Below are 26,927 nucleotides of genomic sequence, written 5' to 3' on the forward strand. Positions count from 1 at the left end.
CTAAAAAGTGGTGTTCTCTAAGCATTCGAAATCCTTATCACTTTGAAAGTCAATATTCTTTGCATTTCTTTTATTCATGCAAGACCGTATTACCAAAAACTTGTTGTTTTTCTAAGATAAGATGTATTGAAAAAAATGTGACCGGTACACAATGGAAGATAAATTACCACTTGTTTGATATCCATAGTACACATTTACCGCACTGCGTGTTTTAGGTATGAAATGCGCGATTGAAACGGGTTAGTATATTTTCCCGTTCACGACCATGGTTCTTATAGAATACCTAGGGGTAGGGTGTAACACGTACGGAGGAATTTTCTTTCTGATCTGGTGCCAGTGCTTTACGTTAGCATATTTTCTGCTCACTTTTTGTACATTTTTTTAAATTCCAAATTCTTTCTCCTACTTATGTTCTTTTAAAATCTTGTAAAAGGAAAAACACAAACTCTGGCCTTAATAATCTGATTTTTTTTTCCAAATCTAGTAAGCCTTTGTTTTGCCATATGAAATTATTTTGAAAAGCTTACTTACCGACTCTAATTTTGATCTTTCCATAATTGGTGACCTTCTTACATCATTGCTCAGCATGGGTTTTTCCGCCATCCTTGTTGTAGGTGTAGGTCCCTGTCTTTAGTTTACAGGTCTTTCTATACTGATTTTTATGTAGATCTTGTCAGATGGTGTTTTACACAGATGTTTTCAGTGTAATCTTGCACTTTATTACTGGTACTTTATTTGCTATAGCTTCTGTGTATGCTTGAATTTAGTTTCTGCCCTTGCTGAACCTGAAAGGTAGGATAAAATAAAATACTAAATTAATATTCAAATGTAAATTGCATTTGAAAATGCAAGTATTTTAGAAAAGATTTTATCTTTTCCCTACATTAGTGCAAATAACATAAAATTTAAATAACCTCTGATTCACATGAAATACGAAATGGTGTAAAATCATAGTCCAAAGTGCTCAAATTAACAATAAAATATTGGTAAAACCAATGGATGCTCACTTAATTTGATTATTGCATATGAAAAGAACAAAAATGGAATTCACTGACTGAGCACATTATAGTCCTTACTAAATGCTAAATATCGACAATATCTCACTGAAAAATTATTCAATCAGGAAAAACATGACTGGATGCTCACATCATCTGAAAGCGAAGCATCCTATGAAATTTTGCTGAGTCTAGCCAATGGTTGCTGAGAAATACTGGCCTGACTTGGATGGCACTATAGTCTATCAATGTTGAATAATTAACCCTTATCATGCCGGACACGACTGATTCTGCCTTTGCAACCAGTGTAGATCATGATCAGCCTGCACATCTGTCAGTATCTTTTTGGTAAGCACGTACCCTTTTAACAGTAAATGGTACTGTCCAAATTAAAAGACAGTCAAGTTGATTATAGAAATTTAGCAGCGTAAAGGTCAAAGGGCAATAACTCAGTGAATATTATCCAACCAGAACATGAAGATAATATGCCCATCTCCTCTTGAGAGTGAAGTTTCCTATGAAGTTTAAATGAATTCCAGCCTGGCAAAATCCCCTGCTGCCAGCAGGCTAGACTGGTTCCCATCCCTGTTTGTTCTTATTTATATATATATCAGTTTTATTCATTAAGAGGGAAGTAACTCCAGCAGGTTGTTTCTACATTGACATTTTTTATTGCCCCTGGCTCCAAACATGGGGACTTGAAGTAGAGATAGACCCTAAAGTTTTCAATGATAGTAATACTTGTATGGTTCAGCCATCAGATAAAATTGTGCTATTTTAGAGGCTTAACATTTTCTTATAAAATGTTTCCAGTATTTATATAAAAAAATAACCATGCAGCCAAGGAGCCAGGCTACAAGCTGGCTAAACATTAACAAATGCATACAATGGAACAGTCTAAAATACGAAGTGCATTTAAGGTCCCATACACAATGAGGACTTATAGTAAGACAGTCTGACCAACTGACATGTCATGTCAGCAAAACAATATAGCCATTCTACAAAGATCTTAATGAGTTTCATTAAAGACTTCATTTTCCACAGCATGTGAACTTACTAACCTTCATCATGCTGCACACGACTGCTTCTGCCTTTGCAACCTGTGTAGATCATGATCAGCCTGCACATCTGTGCAGTCTGATCAAGATCTGCACTGTCCGCTATTCAGTCAGTATATTTTCAGTAAGCACCCCTTTTAACAGTTAATGGTACTTTCCAATTTGAAAGATGGACAAGCTCATTATAGAAATTTAGCAGGGTAAGGATTAAACTTTCTGGGGATTGAGGGGAACTAATTTTCACTGACTTGGTGGCTTTGTCAATCTACAAAACTTAACACCATCCAATAAATAAGGTTGTATACAGAAGTGCACAAGAAATTCATGTCCCCACGGCTTCATACCAACAAATTTTACAGATATCACAGTAAATAAGAAAGCCGAGTTCTTCAATTTTATAGAAAAATGCAAATGATTTCCATTTCAATTATTGCAAGTCTCCAATGTAAAGAAAACACATATTTAAAGTTGTTTATTTTTAATTCTGTCAGAAAGGATCCAAATTTCAATGAAAACAATACATATTTTTCTAACCTAACCTGTCAAAGTCGGACTATTAAGACAGTATATTTTACAAGCCTTTTAAATGGTATGATAATTACTTACAAAAATCCATATTATCTACTTGTATGTCACTTAAATTTGATGTGAACAACTTCCTGCAATATTCCTTCTATTCTGAAACAGCCCTGGTATTGTGAATGGTGATACTGATGAAGTGCATGATGTATTCAAGTCCATAAAATATCAAATGTCAATACATTATCAAATACAAAAATGATGTATATGAATAATGGGCTCGATAAAAGGAAAATTGAAAGAAAAAATTCCCTCAAGTATTACACAGAAATTAAATTAACATAACTTTTCATATATAATTTCTACTTGCATTTGGAAATGGGGCATGGGCCCTTTAAAATTGGGAAAAATGTGATATAAAACATCTAAGTTAAACTTGGATATTATTAATATTTTCTTCGAAAGTATCTTTTAAAGGGGCTGGTCTCCAGATTTTGGCTAAAATGGTATTTCTTTAAAATTAAAGTTTGGTTTAAACAATACCTTAGTAATCACAATTCATTAATTTTACAATGTGTACATAAGCATATATCAGAAAGGCATACAGGATTGAATAGGAAGCTGAAAGCTTACCTGAAACTCTCTCCTTAATTGAAGTTTACATGCAATGGTCATATTAGGCGTAAAAGAAATGTTTGTTTCCGGTATCCTGACCTACCCTAAATTTACAGCCCGACACTAAATGTTTTGATGACCTTGGAGGATATATTTTTTCAACTTTTTAACAAAAAGTTGCAAAACTGCACTTTTTATGCTTTAAACATGTCCAGAGATGTTAGAAATCAACTTACTGATGCTCTAAAGGCATTACCCCCTTACTTGCATTCATTTTTTGACACATAAATAATTTCCAAAAAGTCTCCCTGAATAAAAAAAAAATCAACAAAAAAAATTTCCGACCTACCTACCCTAACTTTTTTGAGCATGTTACCGGAAACAATGAATTTTTTTAGGCCTTATGAACATTTGTAAGAACAAGTTTTTGTTTCTGCTTATTTTTCTCAAAAAATGTAAAATCAAGGAAAAACATGTCTGAGGCTAGACTTGAACCCATGTTGCCTACCTGTCCTATCCCCTTAGAGGAATTTGTCCTTTATAACCATTGATATAAAACTTCCTGATTAAGACGCTCAAATTACCATCGGTTAACACTTCTCAATTTTGAATGGAAAAATTAGTAAAAACAACTAATATGGTGTGTTTCCATTACATATCTACCAGGAACTAAGTTTCAAATATTAGGAAATTAATGTAGCAATTAATGTAGCATTAATTTCCTAACATCTTAAAATTTTTACTTTTCTTTGTTGTTGCAGATTCTGGAGATCAGTCCCTTAAAGTCTCTCACTGAAGAGGTGGCCCTCCCTGTATAAACACCTTGTAGATTAAAAGTATAAAACAGACAGGCATTTTTCAAAATACCTGCTAAATCAGTGTTGGTTTTTCCACCAGTCAGATTTGTCGCTGAATTTGGGCCCCAATTATTCCAATGGCAAAATTTAAGTTTCTTTCTTATTTCAAAAATAAAATTGTCAAAGTTAAGAAAAGAAATTTTTTTCAGCCTGCAAGACTGTACCAGTCTGTAAAATCTTAAAACAGCTTAAACATAATGCAATTTGTTAACTTAACATATATATATGACCACCTTTTTCTTAAATGTAGCTCTTTCATAAAGAATATGAATGAAATTTTAATAAATAAAGATAAAATCAGAAATAGCAAAAACTGCAATTTTTTTTGACACTATCCTGACACAATCTTCCTATTCAACAAAGTTTCTGCTGCTTGAATTTCACCATTTTCCTTTTAAAAAGATCAGATTTCAAAATGAAAAAGGTTATCTATAACATTTCATTCAAAAATTGAAAAATATTTAACAAACATTACTATAATTTCACACCATTTTTAATTATTATTTCAGAGTCACATAGGTATAAAAATTTTGTTCAAACCTTTTTTGTTAAATTGTTAAAAACCCATCTTCTATTGTGCAAAATATCCCTTAGATATAAGCTTTAATATTTAATACATGAAAATATTGTAACACACTGAACACTTGAAGTCAAACAATTCCAAAGTTATGCAGGGTACATAGAAAACATAGGATACATGAATTGCTCGAGTCAGCCTCAGCCCTGAGCCAGTTTAAGTAGTGTTTCACTATACCTGACTGGAATGGGTTTAATAGTGCACTTTCCCATTCATGACCAATGGTTCTTATAGTATACCTAGGTGTAGGGTATAACACAATCTGACTAAAGTACTTGATCTTTTAAAAGAAGATCTGAGAATGACCCATTCATAAATTAGGGCGACTAGTCGCGATAAGAATTGTAAATATGAAAAACCCATGCTATATATAGATTTTTTAAACTTCTTCTTTCACTGAAAGTAGAATCACATACAAAATGTTGTAAGTAAGGCTCTAATTGGCTAGCGGAAGGGTTGTCAGGACGAAGCTATCAAAAGCATGTTTTCAGATTCAATGTGCTTAGCGTTAAATGGAGATGTACTTTAGTCAGATTGGGGTATAACATATACAGTGGCTTTTTCTTTCTGGTCTAGTGCCAGTGGGGCAGTCTTCTTAGAAAATTAATGTCAAACTGCATGCTTTTATTTCTCAAACATCAACTTCAAATACTTATGCGGCATTATAATTAATTTAACACATTTAAATGCACAACAACCGAAAATTGCTTTATAAAACATTAACCAAAAGCACACTATATGCAGTAAAATATGCATAATGCCACTTAAATGCTTCACACTACATCAAACAAAGACCTGTTAATAAAATACTGAATTTTCATACTGATGTTTCATTTTAACACTCCATTCTCAGTTTCTAATTACTTTACAAAGTGTGACCTCTCTTAAAGGGAGGTAATTAGAAATTCTGACTCTTTAGTTATTGCTGTGTTAGTTTGGATATGAATAAATATACTACTCATTTGCGCATTAAACTTTCGTGAAAATATCTTTATTAACAAATACTGACTAAACACTAAAAATTATCCAGATCAAATACACTGAAATCTATGGAGTCCTGTAAGAGCTTTCATTTAGACTGCACACTTAATCAAATGCTGTATCCCAAATTTGATTTCTTTTCTGTAAACACAAAATATTTCAGAATGTGTTATAAGTACATCCTATCTGTTTAACAGATGTAAATAGCCTAAAATGAGACCAGATCATTTATTTTCTGTTCAGTTTTAAAATGTTACAAGGCCATTTATTTTCTTTCCAAGATCTTAATCATGTCAAAACTGACCTTAAATGTTTAAGGTAAGTATCTCCCAACCATCAAAACATGTTTGCATGGTTATTTTTCACATCATCTTTTATGCCAGTTTTGCCCATAACTGTCAAAGTGGTAAATACCTCGCAGCATTTAAAACAATGTACAAATGGCTCATAAAAGTTCTCAGCTGCTGGCCTACATATAAAAAGTACTCAGCTGACAGCCCATATGACAAATTGTGCAAAGTAAGTATTAAAGAGAAACTAGATCCAAATTTCATATCTGATTACTTTACACAGTTTATGTAAACATAAAATTAACACGCATATGCATATTAACAGTTACTATCCATAAGGTTATAAAAGTACACACTTACAATACATACTGCTTTACACAGTATAGGTGTGTACTACTATTAAAGAACTGGAAGTACTGTTACTACATGACATTTAACTATGAATGTAGCTCTACATACATTATTGACATATATAAACCCGCTTATTTTAAAATTCTGGCTACATTTTTGTACCTCAAAGACATTTTTAAGTCCCTTCCCTGAAATACTACATAAAATTTCAATAAAAGTTGAATTTTGGTAATCTCGAAGTAAAGCGCTTCAAGATACCGAGTTTCAATTGTATCTAGTAAAATCTTTTATACAGTTCCTGAGAAATCCCTCTTGAAAGAAGTTAAGTTTGAATGGACCAAATGAGGGACGAATGTGCATCATACAGTTAAAACTCTATATCTGGAACATTTCAGCTATCTCAAAGACATTAAATCTCTCAAGTCCTCGTCCCCAAAACATTTGCACATAATAATCATTTAAGTTGAAATTATCTTCAAATAAAATGTTTGATTCCTTGGAGTTCGAGACACTTTAAATTTCAACTGTGCATAGCCCCCATATATATTATCATATATACTATGAATTATACCAGATTTATATCATACGTAGCACTGTTTTCATGAAAAACACATTTCAAAGTGCTTAACATATAAATTTTATCTGGGGATGAAATTATATTGCAATAACTTGTACACCAGTTGATAAAACAGCAGGCTATGCAAACTAAATGTTGTATCTAACTGATGTTTCTAATTATAAAACCATTTCAAGTTGTGATATCACACATTGAAACTATATCAAAAATAGAGATCTGTTATAATCTTAAAATTTCATTTTGATGCTCTTACATAACCTTTCCTTTCTCTCACTCAGTTTAAAATTACTTCAAAATGTCAAAGGAAGGTAATACTGAGTCTAAATTTATTACTGAATCTGTTTGAATATGAAGAAGCCTAAATGGGCCGAAGTTGCTCACCTGAAGAGGACCTTGACCATCTGACCCTAAAAGGGGCCAAGTACCAAAAATTTAACAAATTTGTAAGACGACCTGATACTGCTGCTACAGACCAGGTTTGATTAAGATCCTTCAAGTGGTTCATATGAGAAGAAGTCATTTAAAGGTATTTCTAATTTTAGCTCTAGCGGCCCCTAAAAGGGCTAAGTATATCTGAAATCATTCACTGTGAAATTAACAGATAAATAATTATTATTTCATTCTAATTGTTTAAAATATATTTCAATAATTTCTAAAAACAAATCAAATTCTTTAATCAACTCCTGGCTACACTTTAACTAGCAACACTTTCTGCAACAGATTTACTCCGGAACTCGGTCTCTGGATTTACCAAAATTCATGAAATAGATTGCACTATGTAGCATTGAAATATGTCAAAATATTAAATCCTCAACGAACACAAATTCGAATTTATTTAATAAATCTAATACATAATGACGTTAACATAATTATCTGTGTTTAGTAAATAGTATCAGTTTGGCTTGTCAATTCAAAGAAATATTAAATTTTCAGGTATTAAAGGTTAAACTTTGGTAGTTTATATAAAAAATCGGCGATATTTGTACCTACACTGATTTGGGAAAACTCAATTCCGGACTACGACTATAGAATAACATTGAGCTTTATATGGCACCCAGAAGCTTCCGTAGTTGGTAATCTGATATATCTACTCAAAGACTCACAGACAATCACCATTCTATTACAATGGCATCAATATTTAACAAGGGCAGATTTTCTCTCACACTTACTTTCCAATGAAAATCGATAGAGTTTCCCCAAAAATCTTAATTGAAAACAAGAGTGCTTGTTCTAGAAGAAAGGACAGAATATTACATGAGAGCTTCAGACATAAGCACCAAATCCATTAATGTTATTACAGATTGCTTATACAGAACTTTGCATGCTCTATCATGAAAGACAAAGGATTTACAAGGCTCTCAGAAATTTGCTCTACTGTAAAATTATATAATTCTGCCGGTAAGGAATTTCGTGGTTTTGGTCGAAATGGCTATTTCGAGGGGAAATAATTCATCGATTTCAACTTTTAAAAGATAAAATAAATGAGAATAAATTGTTTGTTCCTTGGTGCTTAATTTTGTGGAATAATTAACTCAACCATGAAATCTACGAAAAAATTAGTCCCCCAGCCTTCAAAATATTAACCACAAACAGTAACTGCCAAGAGTATATATGTTCTGTATGTTTCAACAGAGTTTAAAGCCATTTTTTAGTAGTATTTCAGTGGTATTTGGTGAGTCAAGAGAGACCACCAACAGTTTCAATTCCAGTTTAACCAATACCCTGCTAAATTTCTATAATGGACTTGTCCATTTTCCAATTGGACAGAACCATTTATTATTTGAAGGCGTGTTCACTGAAAATTTACTGACTGAATAGCGAACTGTTGCAGACCATGATCTGATCTTGGTCTGCACTTGTTGCAAAGGCAGACTCACTTGCCGCCAGCATGCTAAAGGTTAAGCATTTGTTGTGTATTTGAACCTATAAAATTTTAATACTAATAATGCTACTGTGAAATCATTTTTATTTGCTTAGGACGAATTTTCTCGTATTTCGCGCTAGGACTGATGCATGAATATAAGACGGTGCTATTAATATTTTCTTACTATATTTTTTCCTTTCTAAAATTGAAAATGCGTGAATTAAAGCCTGCGCGAAACAGTCCTTCGAACACTTTTGCGCAAAATTTCATGCCAGGAAATCTAAATGATTTCACAGTATGTCTTGGATCTCCTAAGAAGGGTCACTGTATACAGGTTTGTCTCAAGTTTGACACAAGTAGCTGACAACTTCCTAACAAGAATCAAAGGAGGAGGACTAATTACATTAAGACATAGTGATACATAATGTCTTCAATTCAATAAAACGCTTTGGGTATGGGAGGTCGTGGGTTTGATCCCTGGCCGTGTCATACCAAAGACGTAAAAAATGGTACTAGTAGCTTCCTCGCTTGGCACTCAGCATTAAGAGGATAGTGCTAGGACTGGTATGCCCAGTGTCAGTATAATGTGACTCAGGGTAGGGTATCATGTCACATGTCTACGGCCTGTTATTCCAATGAGGCAGCACTATAAAGTTAGGCATTGTGCTCACTGCTACAAGCAGACAACAAAAATTTGCGAGTATAAAAACAGTTTAATTCTATCCCTGGTCATGCCACTACCATTTCACAGAACCCGAAGAAAGTTGCCCACTGACTGTAAGTGTTTCACCAATGATGACATCACATCTTTATTTTGTCACTGTTTATGCATTTCCTTCAGCATCACATACCGGTGACGGATAACAGTTGTTGAAAAATACTACATTTCAGGCAAATTCTATGTGTAATCAACCAACTGAATTTGTAATTTTATAACGAACTAACATCACCCAAGTACAAATTTTTTGTCACGGAAAAATGTCTCTTTTTTTCTTTTATTCCCATCTGCCTCAGTCTTTTGTGAATATGTGTGATAGACTTGGGTGGACAAAGAGAAGAGGCGACACTGTACTTTCAAAATACTGAATGAACAACCATACCACAGTGTTAATCCAAAACCCTGCAACTGCAAAATGGCCAAGTTTTCAGGAGAAAATAAAGTAATGTTTAAACTGTTGGATGTGTTGATGCAAAACCCTTAAACTGCAAAATAGCAAAGTTTTCAGGTGATAATAAAGAAATATTTACTCTATTATAGCATGGCTGAGTCCTCTGGAGCAAAGGTCTTTAGAACTGTCTTGTTTTAAATTTTGTTTAATGTCCAACAGAGCTTCACATCATTAACTTTGGTACACAATTTTTAAAATGCATTTACCAAGTTTTTTTGATCATAGGAAACTGAAAGAATAGCCTCTTTTACCAACCTCGAAAATTGCATCTCCTATTCACTTGTTTGTTAATGGTGTTCAATACAACAAAACATTAAGGCTGAAAAAAATACAGTAGCTTTTCAAGATGCTTAAGACCCGTAACTGCAAACACTGAGACTAAACCATTTTATACAGCGAAAAATCCCTAAGTGACTACAATGTACATTATCTGTAACAACGTAACAAAATGAAAGTTGACTAAAACACAGGTAGTCAATCTGCAGTAACTGCTCTTCCATTAGTAGAACTAAAAACGAAAATGCATTTAATTATGTAAGTTATGTACCATATGAAATGAGAAGTATAATATTATTTCTTGTAACATTAGTAACACGTAAGTCAAGATCCCAAAAAGCAGGAAAATAAAAGTGAGACAAAATTTTCCCAAACTAAATAAATATTTTAATTAAATAATAGTTTATTACACACTATATAGCTCAGTTAATTAATTTTTTGGGAGCTAATATCTAAAGGAGCAACAGTCTTGACACAGTGTGTATTTTCAGGCCAATTTGTGGCCAAAAATTTTGTTCTGTAAATAAGTAAAGAATAAGATACCATGAACCCATAAAATTTGTGCATTTGTCAAAAAATGGCTTCTTGAAATTCACGAAAATTAATTCCCCTTGTATATGAATGATTTCTCAGTAACATTTTCAAGGTGAAACAGAGGGTAGTAAATAGGATATAAAGAGGAACTGATGCTAAGGAATTCCCTACTGACAGACAGGTACAAAAACATTACTACCTCTCACATCTCTGAGATCTTACAAGAATGTCAGTGTCATGAAAAAAAATCAGCCTTTGAAGATGAAACAATTCTTTCTTGTTTTGATGTCCTTTCCTAAATGCTGTTTGCACATGCTAGGTCATCAGAGTTGCACATGCTAGGTCATCAGAGATCTGTATACCAACCACTGTGAACTTTTTTACTAATTTTTGCAAACTGATTATCTGTCGAGCTATTCACGAATATAATATACAAGTGTGCATGGTAAATATAACAAGAGGGCCATGAAGGCCCTGTATCTCTCACCTGACTTATTGACCTAAAGATCATCAAGATAGTTTCATTAAGATATGGACATAAATGTGGCCTCTAAAGTGTTAACTAACTTTTCCTCTGATTTAACCTGGTTACCTAGTTTTTGACCCCATATGACCCAGATTCGAACTTGACCTAAAGATCATCAAGATTAACATTTTGACTAAGTTTCATGAAGATACATCAAAATGTGGCCTCTACAGTGTTAACAAGCTTTTCCTTTGATTTGACCCAGTTACCTAGTTTCTGACCCCACATGACCCAGATTTGAACTTGACCTAAAGATCATCAAGATTAACGTTCTCACTAAGTTTCATGAAGATACAGTCACAAATGTGGCCTCTAGAGTGTTAACTAGCTTTTCCTTTGATTTGACCCGGTGACCTAGTTTTTGACCCCACATGATCCAGATTTGAACATGACCTATAGATCATCAAGATTAACATTCTGACCAAGTTTCATTAAGATATGGTCATAAATGTGGCCTCTACAGTGTTAACTAACTTTTCCTTTGATTTGACATGGTGACCTAGTTTTTGACCCTACATGACCCAGATTCAAAGCGGATTTTGAGGTTATCATGAGTAACATTCTGACCAAGTTTCATGAAGATATAGTCATAAATGTGGCTTCTACAGTGTTAACAAGCTTTTCCTTTGATTTGACCTGGTGACCTAGTTTTTGACCTCAGATGACCCAATATCAAATTCCTCCAAGATTTTATTGAGGGTAACATTCTGACCAAGTTTCATTAAGATTAGGTCAAAATTGTGACCTCTAGAGTGTTAACAAGCTTTTCCTTTCATTTGACCCGGTGACCTAGTTTTTGATCACAGATGACCCAATATTGAACTCGTCCAAGATTTTATTAAGGGTAACATTCTGACCAAGTTTCATTAAGATTGGGCCAAAATTGTGACCTCTAGAGTGTTAACAAGCTTTTCCTTTGATTTGACCTGGTGACCTAGTTTTTGACCCCAGATGACCCAATATCGAACTCGTCCAAGATTTTATTGAGGGTAACATTCTGACTAAGTTTCATTAAGATTAGGCCAAAATTGTGACCTCTAGAGTGTTAACAGTCAAATTGTTGACGCCGACGGATGACGGAAGACGACGGACACAGGGCGGCCACAAAAGCTCACCTTGAGCACTTTGTGCTCAGGTGAGCTAAAAATTCAAATAAAGAATGCTCTCTATCAAATCACAAAAAAAACTGCCATGCAAAAATTTCCTTATCAACAGTATAAAATTACCACATTTTTATAAACCAAGAAACCTAAATCCTTTCATAAAATCTTTTCAGCAATAAGGCAGGGCTTTAATGGAAAGATAGTGAAAAAGATTGTTCAAATTATGTAAGGCGTAAAAAAAAAATTGTTTGTTTCCGGTGTAACGGTCAGTTTTTTCCCCAGTCAGTTTTTTCCACGGGGAAAGAACTGACTAGTCAGTTTCTTCCCCGGGGGAAAGAACTGACTGGTCAGTTTCTTCCCCGGGGAAAATACTGACTAGTCAGTTCTTTCCCCCCCTAGTCAATTTCCCCCCCCCCCCCAATTGCAACTGGTTACTTTTGATCATTCTTATGGGGGAAAAAAACTAACTAGTCAATTCTTTCCCCCCTTTTTCCTAGCTAGTCAATTATTTCCCCTGTTAGTGAATTGGAACTGGTTATTCTTGGTTACTTTTAACTAGACTGCTTTTTTATTTCCAATAGTCTGTTTTCATTAAAATTCCATATAAAATAAGAAATAGGTTTCATATTTTGTGTAAATTAAGAAATGTTTAAAAATGAACTTACTTCAATTTCTGTTAAATATTCTTTCTAATTGCTGGCCTTTTTCCTGTTTCAATTTCTTCTAAGGTAAGGAAATTACTTCTGGTCAGTTCTCGTCCCGCCTAGCCAGTAATTGACCAGTTAGGTGGGCGAAGTAAATTGACTGTTTAGTTCTTCCCTTGCCCCACCACTTGCCAATACAATACATGACTTATTGGACGGGGGAAGAAATTAACCTGTCAGTTCTTTCCCCATAGCCAGTCCTTGACTTGTCATGAGGGAGAAGAAATTGACAGGTCAGTTATTTCCCCCGAGCCATTTTTGCATAGGCTATTAAGTTGGAGAAGAAACTGACCAGTCAGTTCTTTCCCCCCAGTACTTGACCTGTCAGGTGTGGGAAAAAACTGACCGGTCAGTTCTTTCCCCCACCTCCCTCCTAGTTTTAGACCTGTCAGGTGGGAGAAGAAATTGACCGGTCAGTTCTTTCCCCCACCCTCCCAGTTTTCGACCTGTCAGGTCGGGGAAGAAATTGACCAGTCAGTTCTTTCCCCCCTTGCCAGTACTTGACCTATTAGGTGGGGGAATAAATTGACCGGTCAGTTCTTTCCCCCCCTAGCCAGTACTTGACCTGTCAGGTGGGGGAAGAAACTGACCGGTCAGTTCTTTCCCCCCTAGCCAGTACTTGACCTGTCAGGTGGGGGAAGAAATTGACCGGTCAGTTCTTTCCCCCCTAGCCTGTACTTGACCTGTCAGGTGGGGGAAGAAATTGACCGGTCAGTTCTTTCCCTCCTAGCCAGTACTTGACCTGTCAGGTGGGGGAAGAAATTGACCGGTCAGTTCTTTCCCCCCTAGCCTGTACTTGACCTGTCAGGTGGGGGAAGAAATTGACCGGTCAGTTCTTTCCCCCACCTGACAGGTCAAGTACTGGCAAGGGGGGAAAGAACTGACTGGTCAATTTCTTCCCCAACCTGACAGGTCAAGTACTGGCTAGGGGGGAAAGAACTGACCGGTCAATTTCTTCCCCAACCTGAAGATAAAGTACAGGCTAGGGGGGAAAGAACTGACCGGTCAATTTCTTCCCCCACCTAATAGGTCAAGTACAGGCTAGGGGGGAAAGAACTGTCCGGTCAGTTTCTTCCCCCACCTGACAGGTCAAGTACAGGCTAGGGGGGAAAGAACTGACCCGTCAATTTATTCCCCCACCTAATAGGTCAAGTACCGGCAAGGGGGGGAAAGAACTGACCAGTCAATTTCTTCCCCCACCTGACAGGCCAAAAACTGGCTAGGGGGGAAAGAACTGACTGGTCAATTTCTTCCCCCTCCTGATAGGTAAATTACTGGCTAGGGGGGAAAGGACTGACCAGTCAGTTTCTTCCCCCACTTAACAGAGCCAGTACTGGCTAGGGGGGAAAGAACTGACTGGTCAATTTCTTCCCCCACCTGAAGGTAAAGTACAGGCCAGGGGGGAAAGAACTGACCAGTCAATTTCTTCCCCCGTCTGATAGGTCAAGTACAGGCTAGGGGGGAAAGAACTGACTGGTCAATTTCTTCCCCCGTCTGATAGGTCAAGTACAGGCTAGGGGGAAAGAACTGACCAGTCATTTTCTTCCCCCACCTGACAGGTCAAGAACTGGCTAGGGGGGAAATAACTGACCGGTCAATTTCTTCCCCCACCTGACAGGTCAAGAACTGGCTAGGGGGAAAATAACTGACCGGTCAATTTCTTCCCCCACCTGACAGGTCAAGAACTGGCTAGGGGGGAAAGAACTGACCGGTCAATTTCTTCCCCCATCTGACAGGTCAAGTACTGGCTTGGGGAGAAAGAACTGACCAGTCAATTTCTTCCCCCACCTGACAGGTCAAGTACTGGCTTGGGGGGAAAGAACTGACCAGTTAATTTCTTCCCCCACCTGACAGGTCAAGTACTGGCTAGGGGGGAAAGAACTGACCAGTCAATTTCTTCCCCCACCTGACAGGCCAAAAACTGGCTGGGGGGAAAGAACTGACTGGTCAATTTCTTCCCCCTCCTGACAGGTAAATTACTGGCTAGTGGGGAAAGGACTGACCAGTCAGTTTCTTCCCCCACTTAACAGAGCCAGTACTGGCTAAAGGGGAAAGAACTGACTGGTCAGTTTCTTCCCCCACCTGAAGATAAAGTACAGGCTGGGGGGAAAGAACTGACTGGTCAATTTCTTCCCCCACCTGACAGGTCAAGAACTGGCTAGGGGGGAAAGAACTGACTGGTCAATTTCTTCCCCCATCTGACAGGTCAAGAACTGGCTAGGCGGGAAAGAACCAACCGGTCAATTTCTCAATTTCTTCCCCCTCCTGATAGGTAAAGTACTGGCTAGGGGAGAAAGACCTGACCAGTCAATTTCTTCTCCCACTTAACAGGTTAGAAAAAAGTATATGCTAGGGGGAAAAGAACAGACCGTTCAATTTCTTTCCCGCACCTGACAGATACTGAATTGTAATGGCAATCAAACAGAAGTTAAAAAATTTGATTTGCCAAAAAAAACAACATTGATTAAAAGTTACAAAAAAAGAAACGTATAGGTTTATTCAAATGAAAAACAATACCTATTTCATCTGAAATTTAAATGGAAAATGAATAGACACTTGTATCCCTAATAACAATATCGAAAGAAACCAGTACTTGAAGGGAAAACTTGACTAGAGGGAAAGAACTGACTAGTCAGTTTCTTCCCCTTTCAGAAAACTAATTCCAAGGGGGGAAAAAACTGACTAGGGGGGGAAGAAACTGACCATTCAGTTTTTTCCCCGGGGGAAAGAATTGACTAGTCAGTTTTTTCCCCGGGGAAAGAACTGACTGGGGGAAAAACTGGGCTGTTACACCGGTATCCCGACCTACCCTAAATTTTTGGTTCGACCCTAAATGTTTTTATGGCCTTGGAGAATAATTTTTTTCAACTTTTGACAAAAAGTTGCCAAACTGCACTTTTTATGCTTTAAACATGGTCAGTGATGTTAAAAATCAACTTCCTCATGCTCTAAAGGCATGACCCCCTTATTTGTATTAAATTTTTGACACAAAAATAATTTCCGAAAAGTCTCCCTTAATAAAAAAAAATTCCAAAAAAAAAAAAATATTTCCGACCTACCTACCCTAATTTTTTTTTAGCATGTTACCGGAAACAAAGAATTTTTTTTTAGGCCTAACCAGGGGTTCCACTAGACCTGAAAACCCAAGAGTCCCAGGACCCTTGGGCCCAAATTTTGAAGGGTCCTTTTCCAAAATACAGGAGTCCTGTCCCAACACGTCCATATAATTGACTATATTTTTTTTATTTAGTAATACGTAGATCTTTACCTAAGAAAACAATAAACCCAAGATCATGTTTCAGCATAATAAAAATGTCAGTTTCAGGTCACATAGTCTCATATTGTTACTAATATTTATCAAAATTCATGTTATTTTGATTAGGTTTTTCTTCTATATTTCATTTAATTTTTAATAACAGAACAGTGCTATAACACTCTATAAAAATGTATCCAAAATGTACTATCCGGATACTGGTACACTTTCGGAATGTCATCGGAAAGTAGTTTTTGCTCAGTTTACTTGGCCAACTAAGCTAAATCAGAGATAGTTCCTCAAACAATGATGCTATTTATCATTAAAAACTGCATTGAAAGTCAGTTTTTTTTAAGGAATTTTGGAAATATGCATATGACATCGGGTGTAATTAGACTCGTGAAAGGACATTCTAAACTTATTTTTGCTTTCAAAATTCATCAAAATTTGTGAAGTTTCTTGTTGAAATTACGGTATAATCACTAAACAATGGTCTAATTTAAAGTTGGCATGAAAAAATCTTGCAGGGCACTTTTCACATACTAGGTAATCAGCTGCTTACGATAATTTAATAATTGGCGCCTTTTTTGACAGTACACAGGATCGATACTCTTTATCAATTAATTTCAACACTTCACTGATTCTTCTTACCTATGTGCACTCACCGTGACGTAACTTGCTAATATAAAAATAAGCGAGGCATGTCGGCGGGATTTAGCAGAAGATCAAAGTCAGGAGGGCATGACCGCGAGTGTTTATTTTGGAATACACGTGTCTATCGTGGAAATAGTTTTACTGAAGGAAATGAATGATAAGAGAAAGGATTATCAAAGGAAAATGCCTCCGGGTCCCGAAGGACGCACAGGCAAGTATCATGCCGGGTCCTTTGAGCGTCTTTTGAAAATCTCCCGGGTCCGGACCCGGGGTCCCGGGTCAAATGGAACCCCTGGGCCTAACTTTCATCGTTTTTTTTTTTTTATATATCCAGTATAAATGTTACCTTTCACATGTCACTGAAGCCCTATTTTCTGCCTGATGGGAAAGTTTCCAATTATTAATTCTTTGTACATGAGATACTGAAACTGTGATTGCTGTAACTTGATGGTAAAGTTACATACCTCAAGGTTACAAAGAAATCTGAGAGGCTTATGTTTGTTCTGTCATTTCTCATAAACAAGTTTATCTTCAATATTAACTATGGAAGTAACTCCAGTGGGCTGTTTCTACACTGACATTAATTACTGCCCCTGGCTCTCAGAATTATTAACATAGCCGTCTGATTAATAGAGGCCTAAAATTTATTTCTAAAATGTCTGCAGTATTCATTAAAATAAAAACAAAAAACAATCATGCAACCTGGCTACTGAGTTGTCATCTACAAAAATTGCAGTTTATCTTTTCATTAGTATGCATAATTTAGCACTGCATACTATATTCCACCATATTAATGCCACTAACATACAAGCCCTTAACAAAAAAAAAAAAGAAAAGAAAAAATTGTTTATTCATCAGAATTCAACTTCCTAGATTGACACAACAGAAAAAATCAAAGAAAATTACATTTGAATCAGCCTTAAGGACTGCCTGTATTAGGCGTAAAAAAATTTGTTTCTGGTATCCCGACCTATCCTAAATTTTTGGCCCAGCCCTTAATGTTTTTAAGGCCTTGGAGTATATTTTTTCAACTTTTTAACAAAAACTGCACTTTTATGCTTTAAACATGCTCATTGACATTAGAAATCAGCTTACTTATGGCTCTGATGGCATAACCCCCTAATTTGTACTCATTTTTTTTTAAACAAAAGTAATTTTCGAAAAATCTCACTTGATAAAATTTTTTTTTTCAAAATACAACCTACCTAGCTACCCTAATTTTTTTTAGCATGTTACAAGAAACAAAGAATTTTTATTTTACACCTTACTTAGCAACCACTTGTCCTAAGCTGTGAGTGAGGCACTCAGACAATTTACCAAACTGACTTCTTGTTCTGAGTTCAACTTGTCCTAAGAATCCACTTGTCACTAGCAGCCAGACTGTGCAGCATCCTTGGATAACTGCTTAACACAGGTCAGCTAAAAAATGTGTGTAAAAAGTCTGTACAACATCATGAAAACTGCTATTTCAGACAATACATAATTGCCTGTCTAAACTGTCCAGTCTAAATGTCATGCAGTACTACGTATGAAAACATTTTACTGATGGCTACTGAAACCAATTATATCAAAAGGTCAAGCGACTAATAGGGCCATCTCCAAATGTAAATCATTTAATGCAACAGCAATTTTAGTATAAATAGGGCAACCTTCCAGCTTTTAAGCTGAATGAAGACTCCGAAACCCCTATGGATATTATTTAAAGCACCTGCTAGTATTAGGGGCCTTCAGCAAGCTGGCTTGGCAGTTTCCTCAAACAAAATAATTCTAAATTTCATGTAGTTTTGAACCCATAACAGTATGGGGCAGACAATTAGAAATTAGCAATTGTGGCCCCTTGGCCATGGAAGTTATCAGATCTTGACAACCATACTCGCCAATCTAATAGCCAGGCAGTATACTATATTAAAATATGTAAAAGCTGGTTGGAGAACCATTTACAGTAATTTAGAGGCAACCCAGTGCCCTGTGCTAAATTACTGTTTCCAGTAAAGAAATTTCAGTAGGTTGCGCAAGTTTGGACAAATGACCTTTAGTCTTTACCCAAAATGATCATTTCAAATTGGGATATTACATGACTATAAAAGGTTGGTGAATATAAAATTTATATACATCTGCAATTTTTTCAACAACTCATCACACGTGCAAGGAGTGCTCATTTTAATGGCACTTTTCATATAATTATACTTAATAATACACACTTCTACTCTGAGAATATTTGGAATTAATAATACCTAAATTCAAATACATCTTTATAATATCATACTTTCAAGTTTGTCTTTACTAAAAGTATGAAAGTAAAAAATTTGACAAGCAGTGTTAAAAACATGGAAAGGGTGACATAAAGGACAAACAGTCAGGTTTTTATCTCAGGTGTATGGCATGGAACTTGTTGGAGGAGCACAGGACTGGTGGAATGCTCCATTGTCACTAGCAGGCATATCTTACTGATAACTTGTTGGGTATTGGCACTGGTTATGGGTTACAAAACATTACATGAAATGTTATAGAAAACATGTGTAATTTTAAAGCCACTGACTACAGAGATTTTGGCTGAAAACGATCCTTCTTAAAAATTGAAGTTGGTCATATTTATATGAACATAAGAATACGAGCTTTTTTTTCAAACTATCTTAAAAAATGCCAAATAAAGTGTAAAAAAAAAATGCCTGAATTAGTAATCACACACCCCCACCACACACACACACACACACACCCCACAGCAATAAAAAAAAAATCCTGGGTTCTTGACCAATAACCATGCGGAGTGTTACCTGCTAACTGATCCTTAAAAAAGCTTTGTAATTGAGACACTTTACCTCCAGTTAGATCCAGTAAGATAGAGGTCACAATTTTGGCCCAATCTTAATGAAACTTGGTCAGAATGTTACTCTCAATAAAATCTTGGACGAGTTCGATAATGGGTCATCTGGGGTCAAAAACTAGGTCACCAGGTCAAATCAAAGGAAAAGCTTGTTAACATTCTAGAGGTCACAATTTTGGCCCAATCTTAATGAAACTTGGTCAGAATGTTACTCTCAATAAAGTCTTGGACGATTTCGATATTGGGTCATCTGGGGTCAAAAACTAGGTCACCAGGTCAAATCAAAGGAAAAGCTTGTTAACATTTTAGAGGTCACAATTTTGGCCCAATCTTAATGAAACTTGGTCAGAAAGTTACCCTCAATAAAATCTTGGATAAGTTCAATATTGGGTCATCTGGGGTCAAAAACTAGGTCACCAGGTCAAATCAAAGGAAAAGCATGTTAACACTCTAGAGGTCACAATTTTGGCCCAATCTTAATGAAACTTGGTCAGAATGTTACCCTCAATAAAATCTTGGACAAGTTCAATATTGGGTCATCTGGGGTCAAAAACTAGGTCACCAGGTCAAATCAGAGGAAAAGCTTGTTAACACTGTACAGGCCACATTTATGACTGTATCTTCATGAATCTTGGTCAGAATGTTAAACTTGATGGTCTCAAGGTCCAGTTTGAATCTGGGTCATGTAGGATCAAAAAATAGGTCACCAGGTCAAATCAAAGGAAAAGCTAGTTAACATTGTAGAGGCCAGATTTATGACCATATCTTAATGAAACTTGGTCAGAATGTTAATCTTGATGATCTTTAGGTCCATAGGTCCCCGCCACCCCCCACCCTGACTGCAGGCCAGTATAATTATTGTTTTCACCTTTACTTCCTGTAAATATCTGGGGTGAAGGTCATTAATAACAGCTGATTAAAACTGTACATTTTGATTGTTGGATGAAAAATTCCACAGGGTTTCAAATGGAATAGATAATATTTTCTTAAGGGGTGTGCAGGTGCTCTGAGCTGCATGCACATTTGTAGCGTTAAGTGTTCACTGACTTATGCGACTGTGTATCTTTTTTAAAGCAGGTAAATTCCATAGCCAAATGGTTCAACTGGTAAAGTTAGATACAATGTTTGAACTCAGAACAGTGTATAATGTGATGCAATTTGCCCCTTTAAAACAGGAGTTATCTATTCAATTAATGCTTTTCACGCTTAAAGGAAACTGCATTAATGTTTTCACGCTTAAAGGAAGGAAACTGCATTAATGTAGAATGTTTTGTTACTAGCATGTTTACGCATAAAGATATTCAGTAGTGGAAAAATTTCAGATATGATGCAATTTCTTGTAATACAATTCTCCTCAAGTCAGTGATCTGACATATGATAATGATATGATATTATTAAACCATTAAAGTACATAAACACTATCTAATGCCCAAAGTACATAAACGCTATCTAATGCCCAAAGTACATAAACACTATCTAATGCCCATCTTTAAAAAAATGTATTATCTATTGACACTTAGACTTGAAATGTAGAAAAGCCTTACCAAATTTATTTAATTTTACAAAATATATAAATTAATTGTGTTTGCAGAGCTACATTCACAATTAAATGTCATACAGTAAGGCTTGTTTGTTAAAAATATTTCCAACTTTTTTTAATATTAGTACACAGTTATAGTGTTTAGTCTTACTTAACATGTTTTTAGTGTTTACTTTTTTTTAAAACCCAAATACACTGTATGTTTAATACATACTGAAATTGCAAATTTTAGTTTAGATTAATTTGTTTTAGCTCGATAGTGATGAAAGCTTAATTTAAGCTTATTGGAACACTTTTGAGTCCGCTTTCTGGAAAAACAAGTGCTAGTGTCATTAGAGAAGTTGTGAACCCAGTGGGGCTCGAACCCATGACCCCTAGATTGAGTACCCGACACCTTGCAAATTTTATATTAACAGATTAATATGAACCATAGGTAGATATCGTTCATCTTTTTTCAATATTAAATTTAGGTCAAGTATAACTTTAAGCTTAAGAAATATTATGCCACTATTACATATTTGAAAAAAAAAGATCTTTGCATTAAACATAAAAACATGCTTGATGTGTTACCAATACATGAACACAATGTATATGAAATACACCTACAGTATGTATTATTATGTAATGCCACTAACAGACATAAAAGTATATTTTTTTAAACTGAATGACATTCAGCTTTACATGTTTAACCAACATTACGGATATTTTAGATGGATATAATTATGATGCATCTCCAACCAAAGTCATTATCACGCACACAACTGAGAATACACTAGAAATGACATATTATACCAAAAGACACTATTCTCACAGAAAATCTGAAACCTTAAAATCCTCTAAGGAAAAGTTATTAAATCACTCACTGATATTTTGAGAAAAATCCAATATTTGCACTGTATAAATCCAGCAATTAAACTACACAAAATTTATTTGCATTATCAAATCAGGCTGCATATTAAAAAAAACTACTTTAATGATTATTTTAGTGCAATAAACATATTGTATACATAAACAAATATAAAAAATTGTCTCACAAAACACATTTGTAAAATCCCAGTGAAGAAAACACAAACACAGTGTATGGCCTACTCAAGCGAAGCGTTCTTGGCGGGAAGTCAATATAGAATATTTCATCACAGTGCAAAACGACAGCAGAATAAAACTTAACAAAGATTGATTTTATTCAAATTACAAGGGGTAAAACCTTACATTGCACAAGGTTTGTTAAAAATTTGTCCTTTGACATAATTAACTGCAGTTAACAGTAGGGGTGTATACAATAATAAACCTTTAAGTATAAAGTAGAAATGTAGTCAGAAAAAAAAAGAGGAAGATCTATCTTAGGCATCTTAGGCGTAAAAAAGAAAAAAATTGTTTCCAGTATCCCAACCTACCCTAAACTTTTGGCCCGACCCTAAATGTTTTTATGGCCTTCTAGAATTTTTTTTTCAATTTTTTTAACAAAAAGTTGCAAAACTGCACTTTTTATGCTTTAAACATGGCCAGTGATGTTAGAAATCAACTTACTGATGCTCTAAAGGCATTACCCCCTTATTTGTATTCATTTTTTGACACAAAAATAATTTCCAAGAAGTCTCCCTTAATAAAAAAAATTCCCAAAAAGTCAAATTTTCAGACCTACCTACCCTAATTTTATTGAGCATGTTACCGGTGTAACGGTCAAATTTTTCCCCAGTCAGTTTTTTCCCCGGGGAAAAAAACAACCGGTTGATTTCTTCCCCGGGAAAAAAACAACCGGTTGATTCTTTCCCCGGGGAAAAAATCAACCGGTTGGTTTTTCCCCCCTAGTTTTTGTGCATAAACAAGGGAGAAAAAAACAACCAGTTATTTTTTTCTCCCCCTGGTTGCTTCCCCCCCCCCCCCCCCCTCCCCCCCCCCCCACACACCCCTAATAACTAAGTTTTTGTGCATAAACAAGGGAGAAAAAAACAACCGGTTTTTTCCTCCCCTTTGGTTGTTTTTTTTTTTTGTGTGTATTTTTCCCCCCAGGTATGTGTATATCGGCATGTCTGAATAATACATGGTGAAGGGGGAAGAAATTGACCAGTTGATTCTTTCCCCCCATGGTATTTGTATATCTGCATGTCTGAATAATATACGTTGAAGGGGGAAGAAACTGACTAGTTGGTTCTTTCCCCCATGGTATGTGTATATCTGCATGTCTGAATAATACACGGTGAAGGGGGAAGAAACTGACTAGTTGGTTGTTTCCCCCCTGGTATGTGTATATCTGCATGCCTGAATAATACACGGTGAAGGGGGAAGAAACTGACTAGTTGGTTGTTTCCCCCCTGGTATGTGTATATCTGCATGTCTGAATAATACACGGTGAAGGGGGAAGAAATTGAAACAAAGACTTCTTTTTTAGGCCTTATTCAGTATGAAATTTGTTTAGTGGGTGGGGGTTAGCTGCAATACTAAGATACAAAATCTATCAAAGTGTAAAAAAGAAAGAAAAAGGGGCTCATTTCAAGAAACATAAGCAATATAAAAAAAAACATTGTTTGAGTAGGTGTACTGGGGACCACTGGGTGGATAATGTGGGCAGTGTGACAGATATGGAAATACAAGAGATGGGGTGGAGGTGTGTAATTTATGGGATCTATGTCATTCAGTTAGTATTAATGTACCACAGCACGTTAAGTTCTGATGTGTAGTTACTGAGATACCTTTTACTTCTTCATTTATTGAAAGATCCAGCTCTTGTGATATGCTACAATACACCGTTAAAATACCCAAGGATAACAACTATACTGTAACTTATACAATTTTTTGATTAATGAAATTACATTTTTACCCATTACTGTAAAATCACTGATATTCATGCGGAGCTAATTTCGTGGACTTCATGGCTGAAATTTGATCCCAACATACATATGAAATTTCTTCAAAACTAGAAATCCACGACTTCATATCCCTGCGAAACAGCCTTTTTGACACAAACCACGAAAATTCATCCCCACGAAATCAACTGATTTCACAGTATACATGTACATTATAAGCACTCTTAAACAATCCGCACCCATCACCACTCCCCTCTCAAAATAATACATACAACATAATCTTACACCTTGATTAATCACAAAATATTTATAGCAGTCAGAACAAGAGCATAGTTATTTGCCCTTGGATAACCACAATAAGGAAGTGGTTATGAGGAAATAGTTCCTCTGTTTGATGGTGACTACTGTTTAAGTTTAAAGTGAAAGACCTCCAATAAATTGTATAAATTTATACAGGAGATACGAAATAGAATGAGAATAAAATGACTTTCTCTTAGCACCAGTTTTGCCTGTTGGCGGCCATCTAGAGGATATTCTTCATACGCATGTGATTTGGTCCAAGATGGTGGAAAACGAGACGGTCAACCCTATGTTTATTGTGGCTGGATTTTTTTTCTCTTTTATAATTCTGTTGAGTTCTTGGTATTTTGGGGGGTTCTGAACTGCAGGCAAAATTGCAATAATGTACGGTGTCTATATAGAACATTATAGTAAAAATAACTGTGGTCTTAGGCCAGTGCTGAAAACATCCTGTAATCTCATACAAAATACAATCTTGAGCAAAAACATAGTAATATTTCAGAGAGCTTCTGTCTTTCTCAACCAATCTTGTCTCATTAATTAGGTAGCTTATACTCACTGTCAGAGTGGTCAGCTGACTAATGACAATGATTTACTATAATTGAGCACACACAAATCCAGCAGCCTAATGCAAGAAAATGTGAGAAAAATGTGTGTGTGGGCAATTATGAAAATAACATTTTGTTGCTTTTAATCAATAAAGGGAGAAATTGGAGAAGCACTTTCAGAAAAGAAATAGGTCAGCGATGATACAGCCAAAACAGCTTCTGATCAAAATGGACTTAAATTTCATTCGGTAAATTAATCTATGAAACTAAATGCCTGCAATGAAAATTTATTTCATATCCACAAAAACAGCATGTTCCCCGCAAAAGAATAGCGCTGTTTCTGAAAGCATAAAATTGTATGCACATGAAATCCAAGCGCTACACTACAGAGTAAAAGTGGATGTCATAAATTAGTATGACAGAAGACCTAAACTGCTCAAACAATGTAGGTGTTTAAAAATGGGTGGACAAAATAGGAACAGACATTTATAGCAAGAAGAAGGTGAGTTGCAAGGTTTCTTTATCATGGTCATCAGCATTGAGGGGTCCTGAGTAGCTGTTTAAAGGATTTCTATATTTACTTCTAGTGGCCACTAAAAGGGGGGCATGTGCCCCAATCTGAACAAATTTGGAAGAGGACCTTACAGTGATACAAAAACAGACCAAGTTTGTTGAAGACTGATCCAACCGTTCAAATGTCGTTCTGCAGGGACTGCAATGTATTGCTTGTAAACCAGGTTGGTGAGCTCCTACAGCATTGGTGGGGCCTACTTGGAGTTCAGCAGTGTATGTATTTTTAGCTTTTCTGTTTGCTGTTCTTTAATTTTGCTGTCTTGCATGTTGCTTTTCCCCACCTATGTACTTAGTTTACAAGCCTGTTGCTATTAAGCTTAGTAGAGTCAGAATTATTTTCATACAGTTATGTTGTTTTTTATACTTTTCTTTGTATGATACAATTTAACTGTAGAGTACTGTAATTCTGCTTTGCAAACTACTCATTTTACTCTGTTTTCCTAGCTATAATTGTGTTGTACATGTGATTGTGTTTGTTTAGATGTTTTTCACTTACAGTCAGTGGTCTTTCTATGTGTTTTTGCTTTCATCACGCTTGCTTATGTATTTTGTTTGCTCTTGTACTTGTTTGTTGCAAGCTTTGTACTTTTATATTGTAAGCTATGATATCTGCCAATCTTTTACTGACCTTAATCATGGATCTTAATGTTAGACATAAAACCTTTTTTACTTATGGTAATATTTTTATACAAGAGTCTTTTATTAAATTTATTTATCTGTGATTTATCTTCTTCCTTTTAAGTGACATCGTAGATAGGCATATGTCATAGTTTTAGATTGTTTAGATATTTTTAGTGGTATATTGTGCTAAATGCTGTTTAACTCGTTAACACTAAAACCCATATTATCATTGCAGCTTTTATACAATTGTTTTAATATATACCATAAGTTAATCTGTAGTCGGTTCAAAAGTTCACATGAGCTTATGTTGTACTTGTTCGATGTCTTGCCGACTTTGAATAAATCTTATCTTATCTTATCTTATCTTATGTCGAAGTTCTATTTTTAACTTTTGTGGCCCCTAACCAGATTCAAGCAACCGCCTCCCCCCTCCTTTCTATCAAGCCATTTAAAGGTAATTCTATTTCTGCCTCTAGCAACCCCTACAAGGGGCCATGCCCCATTTGAACAAATTTAGGAGAGGACTTTATAAATATGCTACAGACCAAGTTTGAAGAAGTTGTCTGAATGTATTTCCATTTGTTTAAACGTTTTTCTGTTTGTAGCTCATGGATGCTATAATAGGGACCAAGCAACTTAATTTGAATAAAACTGAAAGAGGACCTTATCACGGTGCCTATACCACGTGACTTTTATGGCTATGTGTGGGTATAAAAAACATAAACAATCGTCGATTCAGGTAACATTTTTCATGATAACTTTCTTAATCCTGCACCAATTTTATTCAAATAAAGACGAGGGCCCGGCCATAAGA

General features: G+C 35.6%; 1 protein-coding gene across 2 annotated transcripts in view; it reads right to left on the reverse strand.

Moving 5' to 3' along the window:
• LOC123566653 (excitatory amino acid transporter-like) overlaps window positions 1-22,852 on the reverse strand; it is a 69,058-nt gene extending 46,206 nt beyond the window's left edge. Inside the window, exons 1-2 of one of the 2 annotated variants that reach the window (XM_045360942.2) lie at window positions 22,302-22,852; window positions 532-785 (exon numbers count right to left, since the gene is read on the reverse strand). In XM_045360942.2, coding sequence (XP_045216877.2) covers window positions 532-603 — 72 coding nt within the window. In that variant the 5' untranslated portion in view covers window positions 604-785; window positions 22,302-22,852. The other variant, XM_045360941.2, reaches the window with a different exon arrangement.
• Window positions 22,853-26,927: the final 4,075 nt, after the last annotated feature.

Source organism: Mercenaria mercenaria, chromosome 8 (genome assembly GCF_021730395.1).
Source record: "Mercenaria mercenaria strain notata chromosome 8, MADL_Memer_1, whole genome shotgun sequence".
Taxonomy (NCBI): Eukaryota; Metazoa; Mollusca; class Bivalvia; order Venerida; family Veneridae; genus Mercenaria; species Mercenaria mercenaria.